Source organism: Camelus ferus, chromosome 9, assembly GCF_009834535.1.
Source record: "Camelus ferus isolate YT-003-E chromosome 9, BCGSAC_Cfer_1.0, whole genome shotgun sequence".
Classification (NCBI taxonomy): Eukaryota; Metazoa; Chordata; class Mammalia; order Artiodactyla; family Camelidae; genus Camelus; species Camelus ferus.
Window position 1 is genome coordinate 70,475,162 of NC_045704.1, and position 13,715 is coordinate 70,488,876.

Here is a 13,715-nt window from a genome sequence, read left to right on the forward strand (position 1 = left end):
TTTCCTAGAAGGAGAGGCAGACCTCTGTTTTCTCGGACCCTCAAAAGTAATGAATAGTGTCTTTGCGTGTTTGGAGACCTCCTGAAACCAGCACCACTGAAGATTCTGTTTGAGATGCTTGGGCTCCTGAAGGTAGGAAGCAGGAAAGGATGAGTTTGGAAAGGAGGAGTGATGGTGCTGAAGAAGAAAGTTGGCTCCCTGGGGTTTTCTGTGGGTGGGACTGTGGATCCTGTAAACGAGAGCCACCTGCCCACAGCTCGTGTCAGGGCCCCAGGACAGACAGGACCTGAAAAGGAGATGACCACAGGGGTGCCAAGGGAAGCAGGACCCAGGGCATGAGGCATAAATAAAGGCATGTGAGCCACAACCAAGGTCTCCGTGCAGAGAAAATAAACCAAACACTCTCAAAAGGTTTGTGTGAGTCAGAAGGAAAGGGCACAGGGACTGAAATTACTCTGGGGAAATTTCTCCAAGAGACATCGGTCAATCTGAACATATCGGCAGTCAATACAAGGAAGCATGACCAAAGGTCTCCTTGGAGAGCAGCTGAAAACCACTGAACCATTTTAAAACATTATAATGATTTAGTTACACAATTTCTCATGAGTATAGCCTCGTTATAGGAAGAAAAGGAGAGAAAAGGAAGAAAGGAAGGAAAGAAGGAAGAAAAGGAGAGAAAAAGAGAAAGAGAGGGAGAGAGCGGGAGAGAAAACCAGGTCCACTATGTCAGCTGCTCTCACACTGGTGTCTGCAGGTACCTCTCCCCTTCCTCTCTCTCATCTACTGTGCTCCCTCCTATCCAACTAGAAATATCTTGTGTGGTATTTTGCATAACCGGCTTCATCATATACAGACACCTTATATATATATCAACTTAAAATATTTTACAATATATCGGAGAACTTGCCACAACTTGATTTACCTCATCCATTTCAATGCTTAATAGCAGTAATAATTATAATTGGTAATAATTAAGGGCTTCCTGGGTGCCAGACACTTCCAAGTGCCTGACTATTATCTTGTTGAACTCATATAGCTATCATTGTATGACTCATTCTATGAATGAGGAAACTGAGTTACAGAGTGCCTAAGCACGCCGCCCAAGGTCCAAGTTGTCCAAACTTGCCAGTCAGCTGACCCCTAGAACCTGCAAGCAGAAACATCCCACTCTAATGAGCTGGATCCCATTGCAGGAATGTACCTCAGCCGACTTAATACTTCCCGAATGATACACAATTAGACCTTTCATGACTTGCTATTACAAACAGCTGTAATAAAGTGACTGGTGGCTTACATATTCGGTGGACATTGAGCTATGATGCGCTAGTTTCCACACATGATTAATTCTTTTCATAAAACTGAATGTGATGAATGTTCAGATTTACTTAGCTTTCAGAAAAATCATGACTTTTCCTCACAGACGGTGGTAATTAACTACATGACAAACTCCCTATAATTAAGGGATAAACTGCTCGCATTTTATAAGCAAGAATGCTTGCACGCTACAATTACTCTGTAGCTTACTGTTTATTAGACACGTACTTTGAACATGAGAGGTTATGTAAGTACGTAAGTTCTAAAAGAAACCCTTCGCCTTCTCCACACAAAGCTGACAACCAGGAAATGACAGCCTGGCAGAATAATGCTAAAACAACAGGCCATGCCTGCAGAGCTAACTGTAACACCAGGGTCCCCTTTCTCTCCTCGGAGGGCAGACTTTGAGGATGTAATGTCACTGTCCCACTATCAATTAAGATCAACCTACTAGGGTTACATTTTGCGTGAACTCTGATGAAAAGAGATACATCCTTATCGCAAAAAGCAGAGAAAGCTACTGTGGGCTTCCCTGAAGTGATGGCCTTCCTCCCCTTCTGGCTGATGAGCACAGACACATGCCCTCCCAGCCTCAGAGCTCCAGGGGGAGGCCTGAGATGAATGCCTCAGCACCTGCACTCGCGCTCTTCCCGTGGTCTGTGTGAGTGCGGGCAGCAGACCACGCACCGTGCAGACAGCATTCTGCCTGGAGACAGGAATGAAAAGAGCGCAGGGGGAAGTTGGAGCTCAGCCGGGAGTGCGCCCGTGCACATGATGGGTAAGGGGGAGATCGGATCAGGTTCCAATGATCTTTCTTGCCTGACTACCAGAGCGGAAAACAAAGCACGTGAACTTGTCACAAACAAAAAAATTAACAAAAGAAAAAAGTTAATAAACACCGATCTCTTGCAATCCAGAGACTCTAACAGAATATTTTTGTTTTCACCGTCTAATATTTTAAAAATCACTGTACATAAAAATGAATTAACATAAAATTAAGAACAGGAATTTTTTTGATCATTTAAAATACAGAATGATATAATGGTAGACAAGGATAGCTGGCAATGTGAGGAGGCTACTAAAGAACTCTTATGCAAATAAAGATGTTAAAAAGCAGGAGACTGTGATTATTGTTCAAGATAATTTCAGAGGTATACAAAATAAAGACTCTGTTATCCTCACCATTTTCTCCAAAATATGTTTCAAAATATGTTTAAGACCTCTTCCTGAATTCTGTTTTCCACCTTTAATTTTTAAGTTAAACAAGATCTAATTTTGTACGTATCATTCATTTAAAATATATATTTTATCACATAGGCATGTATCTGGAATACACTGTGTAGTTTTTCTTTGCTGTTTATCAATGATGTGTTCATTTGTACACTGCTTTACCATTTAGAAGTTCGGTTTTCTTAACTATATAATGGGGAAATTTATTGTAAGAGAGCATTAACTGAGAAAAGAGATGAAAACAATGACTCAGAGGGAAAAGGGGCTTATTTCTTTTTCAGAACCATCTAGGGTGCGTATGTGGACTGCTCCATGAGCTCCTCCAGAAGCTCGGCTGTCAAGGAGGATCAGTCCTCTTCAAACATTAAAGATCATTGCAGTCATTTACCTGTTCCATTTGGCGAGAAGAGGCAGAGAACGTCCAGGACAAGAGTCTTCAAAGAGGTGAACCAGAGGTTGTTGCAACTGCCCTTCTGCTTACACTGCATTGGTCTAACCTTGGTTGCATGGTCACACCTAACTGCAGTTAAGCTGGGAAATATGCAACAGGCTATGGCTGGGCAGCCACGGGTGTAGCTAAAACTGGACCGGGAAATTCAGTTACTAAAAGGAAGACTGGGAGAAGGAATGCCAGGTCGACTATTAGCAGTCTTTGCCACTCTAATGATACCCAGCTTCAAAAACTGTTGCGATGAATAAAATTACACTTGGAGAGCACTGAAGTGTTTTTGTGGAATTTACGTAAGCAAACATCATAGTATTTGACACACACGGAATGATGACCAAATGGGAGTTGCTACTTTATCGTCACCATCATCACCATCATCACCTTCATCGTCTAGTGTCTCATCTGAATGCTTGAGTTCCTTCCACAGTGTCATGGACGAGTGCTTACTTAGCTACTCTGAAATCCTTACAGTAAAAAGAAACTTCATGACTTTTAAGGTGGAAAGTTTTTACTACTTTCCAGACATTACTTATCTTCTTACGCTTTCTCTTCTCTCATCCCAGCTATGATCTCCGAGGCCCTGCAGAACACGCTGCACCCCCCTGCCGTGCAACAGTCCCTCAGATATTTATGGGGATCTACTGCATCTTTCTTGGATTTTCTTTTACTCTAAATGAATTATTTTTGTTTCTTCCAGTTTTCTATAATCCATGACTTTGGGTCCACTCACCACATTGGTCACATATTTGCTCACTTAACAAATATTTATTGAGTGTCAACTATTCTGTCAACGTCTACCTTAAAACTACGTCGCCAAGGGCAGTGCACAGTACTCCAGTTGGTCTGAGCCAAGCAAACCATCGGTCGCCTCATTTAGGATATAATTTTCCGTGCATGGGACTTAAAAATCATATTAACTCTTGGCAGCCATGTGATCCTGTTGACACATGCTGGACGGTGGACTCCCACACCCTCTGAGCCTTTTCCTTTGTACAGTTTACTTAGATGTAACCTACCCTACACGAACTTTTTTTGAAATCCAAATCTAAAACATTTTCTTTATTTCCAGTTAATTGTCAGTTGTATCTTTATTGTAATTTTTCAAGAATTTTTATTCTTTCATCCAACGTATTATAATGAACCCTTACAGAGTCACACCATATAAACCCCCAGTTAGTATGTAACTGAACTCTTCCTCTAAGATATTGACCAAGATCTGGAGATGGACAGGGCTGAGGAGAAGCCATTAGTAAACCTCTGTGCGGTCATGTAACCAGTTACAAACGTGCATAACTGCATCATTATTTAAGAAATACTACCCTATCCAGCTCACAGAATTCTCAAGGAAACTTACAGTTGTATACCTGGTTTCTCTGTTCACTGACATGCCCAGTGAGGCTTTGACCTGCCAATCAAAGTGCTACCTAGCTTGGCTCCATTTAACTCAACCCGATCCTCAGTGCCATCCCAATTAGGAGAACACGACTGGTGCTTCTCTGCTGCTGGAACTTCATACACTTGGATTCAATAAATATTTACTGAGTCCTGATTATGCATCAGTTGTTATACTAAGCAGTTCCTCATATAAATGAAGCATGGAAGAAATGGAATATTATGGAAAACTGCATATATTCTCAAGTAAAACTATCTTATTATTCTGCTCATGTTTCAGACCACTGCACAGTGTTCCTTATCTTGAAGCTATGGCAAAGTACAGAACATATTCCATGTACAGGCGCTCAGCTTTTAGCATGAGGAATTCAAAGAAAAATTTTCCACGTGCTATGTATCTTCCTAAGATGACGTCTTCGGTGACTAAATTCTTGCTAAATACCACATTAGACTCTGAGCTTGTTTCAGTAAATCAAAAATGTGCAGGAACCCTCAGGAGTAATCATTCATTTGCTCTAGATAACAACCACATTTTAGGATTTAAATTATGAATCACCTGTACAGATGTTACCTTTTCCAAAGGGCTTTCTACACGAGGAATGCTGATCGTTGGCATCTGTGCCAGATTATCTGTGTGTATATGGTCATTTTCTGGTTGTCTTCCTTTGAAATTATTTACCACACACACCACCTAAAATTTCAGGAAAAAAATACAGTTAAAGCAAAGCCATGCTGCCTATGACTATGACCCTTGTGAGTAGCCTTATAAATCTAATCATAGTAATAAAATTTTGAAATTATTTAAACATTACACGTCTATAACTTTACATCCAGATTTAACTTGTGTAAATTTTAATAGTTATTCCAGTGTAAGTTTGTTCAAGAACATTCATCAATTAACACCTAGCTCAGTTAATAATGATGATTTTATTATTCCAAAGCTTCCATTAAATAAGGTTACAGTCAATGCTCAAATCAATCCAAAAATAACATTATAGCCTTATAAAAATTCACAATGAGCTAACCTTTCCTTAATGTGGCTAACCTACAACTTAATTTAAATGCTAATTATTTCCCTTTGCGTCAAGATCATTACATTCATAATAAACCTTGTACAATAGGCGCTTTCTAATTTAGTGGTGTCCCTTTAATTAACCCAGCTTATTGTCTATCACTGCATCCCGTACACACTTGGTGTTTCAGCCGCAGCACACGAGGGCTAGTGCTGAAAGAGAAGACCTTCTACACAGAGGAAACTGACCCTCGTTTCAATTACTTAAAGCCCATAGGTGACAGGAGTTGAACTAAACCAGAAGTTCCCCTACCCTCGTGTGCATAAAAACAACGTTCTGGCACTGTTAAAAACGCACATTATTAAGCTCTCCCCTAAAAATTCTGACTTCATACATAAAGGATGGTGTCTAGGAGTCGCCCCTTTTAAAATGCACTCTGGAAGCTTCTGATGCAGATGGATCAAACTTTAAGAAATAGTAAATGAAACCATACAGGAAAATTATTTGTTATTATTTGCTTATAATGAACTAGTGGGTAAGACATTCTTGAGCCTTTTTTGCTGGATTATTTTATTCAATTATCAAACCAAAATATAGAACTTACTTGCAGCTATAACCTCACATTCAGTTTAAAAACGCTTAATACATAATTACACACTTACATTGTACATTTTTCACAAATCTCCCTTTGGAAAGCATTTCCTTTAGTAGGGCTCATTATATTTTCAAAGGCCAATTAGATCCTGGTTGTTCTCCAGCTTTATAATTAAAATTTACAAATCTACAAAATATCACATACTTTGAGACTTTATCTCAGAAAACAAAATTCCTTACAAATTGCTATCTACTTATCATCTTTCCACCTCCTTGAATAATCACAGATCAAAAGCACAGATCAAAGCCTGATAATTTGTATGCTTCAACTTCATCACTGCCATCATGATCTTTAAAGCAAGGGATAGTAAAGGCTTGGAGATGGCTACTTGATAAAACTTCCATCAAATGATGACCCTGCAAAGGACCAATAGACAGTAATTACCCTCAACCAGAGGTCAGCAAATTCTGTCTGTAATGGGCAGATAATATATATTTTGGCTTTGCAGGCAATCTGTGCAAGCAAGTACTCAGCTCTCGTGTGAAAGCATCCATGGACAATCCACACGTAAATGGGCATGTCAGTGTTCCAATACAACATTTCTTAATTACAAAAATAAGCAGCAGGCCAAATTTTCCCTACGGGCTGTAGTTCACCAACTGACCACTGCCTAGAGAGCAAAGGAGAGAATCAACAATTTTAGCCAACAAACAACATAACAAACAGCAGTTTCACACCCATTTCATGAAAAATACACACACACACACACACACACACTCACATTTCCCTTTTTATTAATATTATAAATTAACAGAAAATTGACATAGGCAAAAAAAACTGCTACAAATTCTTCTCAATTAAATCTTGCCGAAATAAATAACGAGGTACATAGACAAATGGACGTCATTAGATGAAGAAACATTCATCTAGACTTCATAGGGGCTCCTGAAATTAGAGTAATTGCTTTTTATACTACTTAGGTTGGAAAAACATTTAAAAGGTATTATCAGTTACCTCTGTGCCTTAATTGAGGGTCAGGACAATACCACTGAAGCAGCTAAGAAGTCACATGTGAAATATTTAAATATCTAACGCATAGTAGATATTCATTAGATGGTATCTATTAGCATAATGATTATTCTTCATTACTGTCATTATTTAAATTATATTGAAGGAAATTACCAAGTCTTCCTTAGAATCCTGCTCAAATATTTAGTAAGTATTATCTGGTAACATGCACAAGTGTGAAACTGATTTCCTATTAGAAAAGTGCTCATAGGAAATAGCGACAGATGTGGTTTTTGGTCCTCAGTTTGTACTTTCTGGGACAGTCCTCTGGGTCTCAGTTTTCTCAGTTTGAAAGTGAAAAGACTGCAACAGATTAGCAAGTTAGCTCCATTTCTTTGGTTGGCAAAGGTATGAAAAATTCAACATATGTTCAAAAGAAAACCCAAGATTTGCCTATCCCCTGGCCCTACTCCAAAACTTGGTCTTTTTCTGGACCCTCTCAGGGAAAGGCAAGAACCCCCACAATCTCACTCCTTTAATGCAGTTACAAAAGGCTGAAAACGTGGACAGCTCCTAGACTCAACCACTCAAGCCATTTGCGCCATTTTTCCTTCCTGAAGATTTTGATTTCTTGTATCTTCTTTGTTCTACCTCCATCACCAACTCCAAAGACGAAGCAATCACCACCTGCTTGCCTGAATTCACGCATGGCATTCTAAAGTCTCCCTAAATCTAATCTTGGCTCCCTCTGACCCATTTCTACAATGATGTGAAAACGATCTTCCTAAAATGCAAATTGTATCATGTTAACCTTCTTAAAACCACTTTGTGGCTTGGCGTCTCATTTCTCTTAAAGTGTAAACTCTGGTCCACCTTTCAGCTTTTCTTCTCTGTTTTCCAAACACCTTCTATTCTCTTTCCCTCCCTTTTGTTTGGAATACCCATGTCCACTGTCTTTGGGCACCATCTCTTACTGAGCTCTGTGGCGCCTCATCTCGGCATCACTTCCTCACTAGTCTTCCCTGACCCCAGGCTGTCTTTGTTTGTTTGTTTGCTCATGAGGACCTGTGATTATTTTCATCAAAACACCAACCTCTATATGACGTCATCCATCAGTTAGCAAAATATTTTGGTTGATGTGAGTCTCTTCCAAGGTTATCAGCTCCATGGAAGCAGACATGCTTTTTGTTTTTTTTTTTTAAATTATTTTGACCACCATTGAATTCTCAGTGCTACAGCAAATGAACAGATTAAATGAATGAGCATGTATCCAGGCTACAATTTCTCAAATTTTCTGACGTTACTATATAATGTAAAGTGACTTTCTCTGTAAACATCCTGTTTTTACATTAGTGGTTTCCATGAGTGTAATTCTATCCTCTCCTCCAAAAAAAGACACTAGTAAGTCACCCTTACACACAGATCTGTGTTTTCCTTTCCCAGTAGCGATAATAAAGTAATCTGATCCACGCGTGCCCATTTCCCCTCTTCATTTTGGCAAATAAGACATCTCTGTTTTATTTAAGTGTATGGGCTTTGAGGTCAAACAGGGCTGGGGCTTAACCCTGTGCTCTTTTACTTACTAGCTTTGTCAGCCTGGGCAAGTTACTTGATATATCTAGACCCGTTTGTCTTATCAGCAAAATGAGGACAATAATAACCACATCTCAACATGCTGTGTGAGGATTGAGTTAATGTAGCACAGAGCACTCAGATAACTCCGAATTATGATGATGATGGTGTTACATATGATAACCTGACAAGCTCTTGCCTTCACTCAGTGAACTTGAACTATTCTGTCTGACACTGTAATGTACATCTTTCTTGTAAGTGCTTTGAGGCATACATTTTTGTAAAATAATATGAATCAATCTACAAGTATTGTTCAACGAGTATTTGTTTTGCATTTTCCTAAGCACAGGGACTGTGTTCTCCAACTTTGAAGAAATGGCACACGAGAGTGATAAATTTAGTACAGAAGGTAATTCTTTGATTGTAACAAGACAGACTTCAAGTGCAGTGGAAATTCAGGAAAAATGGGAGAATCAAGTAATCAGGGCCACTTCCTGGGGAAGCTGGGATTTGTCTGAGAAAAATGTCAGGTGCATAAAGGACCTGAATACAGTCATCAAAGGTCAAGACCATGACATCCAGAGCCTTCTCTGCACCACGCATTCTGCTGCACTGACTACATATGTAATTTCACTTAACCCTCAAAAGAGCTCTGGGAAGCAAATCATTCATTCATTCATCAAATATTTCCTGAGAACCTCCTATGGACCAGACCCAGGGTACTGGGAATGCACAGGATGAAAACAAACACCTTCTCCATGACTGGCTTACATTCTAGTGGGTTTGACAGCAAAAAAACAAAACCAAAAATACTGTATGTGGCATATTAAAAGTTGAGTCAGGAGGAAAGTGAATAGGAAATGAGGAATGGAGTCCTGGGAGAGGGGTAATTATTTTAAATGCAGCTCAGGGGAGGCCTCACTATTTTAGGAATACTGAGGGTCTAAGTGACTTGTTCAATGACACATCCAGCAAAAGGGACAAAAAAAAAAAAAAAAAAAAAAAAAAAAAAGGCAAAATCAGCCTGATCAGGGAGGTTCCCAGAAGTACGGTGGAAGTGTCTGATTTAAGGTAGCAGGAAAGAGGTTTGTTTCTCGTTTGTTTGTCTGGTTTTGTTACGAGCAGTGAATTCTGTTATCATGTGTATAGAAGCAGAATGGGAGGTATTTGGAACCGACAGACATGATAGCGGTAAGAAGTATTGATCTCCACAATTGGGAGGCTATGGTCAGAACAGCAAAGAAACCAGACGCGGGAGAAATGTTTTGTAGTGGAAATGAGCTGGCACTAGATGAGTCACCAGGTGGGGGGACGAACGAGGAGAGTGAGTCAAAGGCAAACGCTAGACATAGGGTGTGGGTGACGGGACACGCGAGTGCCTACCCGACACACAGATGCTTGGAGTAGGTTAGTGTTCATTTTAGTTTGGAATCCCTTTAGAGATCTGCACACACTGCAGGATAACTGGAAACACCCCAGGACATGGCAGGCCAGAGCAGTAGTCACTGCTTCAAATAAACATTCTACTTGGTTGCCCAAATAAGAAAGCCGAGAACCGTCAAAGACTGCTCTGCACCTCCGTCCCCGCATCCCCAGTGTTCCACCAGGCTCCACGCTGTTCACCTCCCGGATAGCCTCCCTTCTCTCTGTGCCCACCGGCGCCCGGTTTGCACCGTCTTATTTCCCTGGCTCTGCATAACTTGTCTCCTCTATCCTCACCTGGAGCTTTATTTTCCAGAAAACGTATTTCAAAGCACAAATTTTATCACAGAGTGAAAGGGACCAAAAGGAAATCAACTCTCATTTTTGGGAATTATTTCCATCATCCATGTGGCCATTCGTTGAACAGGCAGGCCATTTTGTTAAACCTTTATAAACCCTCACAATAATCCTTCCAAGAGGCTGTGAATAGCCTCATCTGAAGAGGAAAAAACTGCGGCCAGGGAAGTTGTCCAATGGCACAAACTGAGCACCATAAAGCAGTTGGGATTCAACCAGGCTGTTTTCCTGTTTCAACTCAGACCCTGACGGAGGCTCCCAAGTCAGCTATATTTCTAAACAAAATCCCCAGGTTTTCTCATAACATACAAGGCCATTCAGGATATTCCCTCTGGGGGCTTTTGCACTGCCCCTTCTCGCCACTCGTGCTGGGTGACCGGTGCCATTCCCGGATGCCACGTTCTCTCATACGCACATCGCGTCCTCGGGCCTGGAATACAGCAGGGGCCTCATACATGCTTATTTGATGAAATATTCCAATTGCCTCTGTGCCCTGTGCTCTTTCCCTCTCATTCCTTATGCCCCAGGCTAGACCTACCTGCTTTACAAACATTTCAAGTTTATATGCCATCTCCTCTTTCTGATTTGTCCCTAATCCCAACAGAGTAGATCTCTTGGGTATACACACCTCTACCATTGCCTTTGACCCTCTACAGAACTCTCTGTGTCCACTGTGTCCCACCTGACTGTGGTCTAATTAAGTACCTGGACTGCATCTTTTTCATGTATTTACTCCCACGATCAAGCACAGTGCCTGGATCTCAGTGGATGTTTATTTTTATGAAGGAAGAATGTGAGGGAATGTTTTGGGGGATAACCTGACTATTACTGTCTGACCCCCGAACCAAGCTCCCACAGAAGACAGGTCAAGTTTATCTGAACCTCCTTGCCGCCCCGGTTCTTGGCACCTTGCCTGGCACCTGTAGGCACTCACATTAATAAATGGTTGTGAATGAATGCAGAGATGCTGGCTGAGTTATCACATGATTAAAGCGTTTTCACATGGCCTGTTTATAAGGTCACTCTCCTGGGTATGTGGGAATGTGTGAAGGGCCCTACGGTATGTTCTTGAGTATGTGCAGTAGGAAGGTCTTCAGCCCAAGGGGGGCCCACAGTCCAATTCATCATTCACCACCCGGTTCTCAGACGAGGAAGTGACAGGGAAAACCCGACAGCTCTAGATTTAGCCTTGCGAGGTGTCAAGATGTCCACTGGCAGGAAACGGAAGAAGGGCAACAGCCCCAGGAAGCTGAGACGAAGCCCGACGGGATGCCAGCAAAGATGTTCTGGATCCGTGGAGCTGAAATGCAGTTCCCTCCAACACCAGTGCTCTAAAACTTGGACATGTGGAATGCTCTTTGCCTTGCCTGTCATTACTTTCTTAGGATTTCTGTAAGTTTTTGTCTTGTTTTATTTTATAAAAAGCTAGACTGTTTCAACCGTGATGAGTGAAAGCAAGGGAAAGGTTCTGGCACAAGCCTGGGCCCCGGTTTTCCTGAGGTTATAGAAAATCTCCGGGGAAGAGACACAGGGACGAGCCTGAGTCTCCCAGGGACCCTGGATGTGGAGGGAGCGACATCGGGCAGAAAAATCATCACAGGGTCTGGAGAGGGATCAGGGCATGGTCTCCACGTTACCACAGGAAGTTCTAGAAGAAACAGCCTGTATAAAGTGCCTGGCAGATAAACAGTGCTCAAATCTCTGGTAGTTGGAAAGGTTCATAAAAGTTGTTGCTTACTGGTTATGAACTAGTGAAAAGAAACTGAAGAAGGAAAGTTACCCTGGAGAAACAATTTAAATGTAACTAAACTGAAAATAAAGTGTTTCTTATAATATGTCAATGCAAAAATATGTTTTGATTTATATGGTTGTCTACACGTTTTTCCGCTTGGGTAACTGTTATATTTCCATACTTATAATGGACTGGTTAATTCTAAAGCCAGACTGAAGTATATTTTCCAACAACTAAAACCTACAGAAATGTTCCAAGGACATTTTATATAATAGGAGGAGAGATGGCATGCTCACTTCATGAGAAGTCACTACGTATGCTCTTCACGACTTGGCAAAATCTGAGTTGAGATGACATTGTCTTGGCAACAACCCAGGGATTTTTAGTTACTGCAGGTAACTGGTTCACCTCCCAAGCGAGGTTCCCCTGCTAGCGAGCGCTATGACATGGCGGCTCAGGGACGGCCCTGCGCTGAGGCACTAGGGAGCTTTGGGATGCTCTACACACTCCAGGATGCAAAAGTGCCGTGAGGAAATTTTTAAAATATTCAAACAACCCAGTCTAAAAAACCACCTGGAGAGAAATGAATGCTTTTAGCCTCATTCCATTTTATATGAAAATATTTTCTTCTTTACCTTTAAATGTAGAATATACATTTTTTTTTTCATCCCCAAACCAGACTTTAGGCAGAACAAATGAGGGAGGAGGAAGAAAAATGAGTGACTAAAAGTCTTCCATTCCGTTTGATATACCGCCGTTGGACAACTGAACCCAGTGATTCACACATGTATTTTCTAATAGGTAGTTATACAAGTTGATTAAAAAAAACAAATTATATCTAAATACATAAATTTGTACTTACCAGAAATACTGCTATAGATATTCCAACCAGAAAGCCTGCTATCACATCCGACCAATGATTTCGATATTCTGCCACTCTGTTGAGCCCGGTGAGAAAGGCCAAACACATTAAGCCCAGGCAGAGAACGGGCTTGGCAAGCCTTGTTCCTTTGGCTTTGATGGTGTTGGTAATGTACATCTGAAATATGAAAAAAAAGACATGACTTTCTATGAATGTATTTCCTTGATATACGCCTTACGTATGTGTCAGTACACATACATATTTATGGACACGTATATGCCTGTATCATTCAAGTAACTAACGGTGGTTTATGCACTTTTCGAAAGAAATTTCTTATAAGTAGAGTTTAAGAGTAGTGATTAGTTAATTTTACTTACCTTATATTGACTGATGGCCAATTCTTTTTTTTTTTTTAACATTTTTTATTGATTTATAATCATTTTACAATGTTGTGTCAAATTCCAGCGTACAGCACAATTTTTCAGTTATACATGAACATACATATACTCATTGTCACATTTTTTTCTCTGTGAGCTACCATAAGATCTTGTGTATATTTCCCTGTGCTATACAGTATAATCTTGTTTATCTACTCTACAGTTTTGAAATCCCGTCTATCCCTTCCCACCCTCCGCCCCCTTGGCAACCACAAGTTTGCATTCTATGTCTGTGAGTCTAGACTAATGGCCAATTCTTATGTAATATCAATCATCTAAGAACACTGAGTACAGACATTCCAAGTGACCTTTTATTTAACTTCTAATGTACCG

General features: G+C 40.7%; 1 protein-coding gene across 9 annotated transcripts in view; it reads right to left on the reverse strand.

Annotated features, from left to right (window-relative positions):
- Window positions 1-13,715, reverse strand: part of PLPPR5 (phospholipid phosphatase related 5) — a 102,681-nt gene that overhangs the window by 15,484 nt on the left and 73,482 nt on the right. For 5 of the 9 annotated variants that reach the window (XM_032487165.1, XM_032487172.1, XM_032487167.1 and 2 more), the window contains 2 exons: window positions 12,946-13,122; window positions 4,941-5,075 (listed from right to left, as the gene is read on the reverse strand). In XM_032487165.1, coding sequence (XP_032343056.1) covers window positions 4,941-5,075; window positions 12,946-13,122 — 312 coding nt within the window. The remainder of the gene's footprint in view (window positions 1-4,940; window positions 5,076-12,945; window positions 13,123-13,715) is intronic. The other 4 variants (XM_032487170.1, XM_032487164.1, XM_032487171.1 and 1 more) reach the window with 1 other exon arrangement.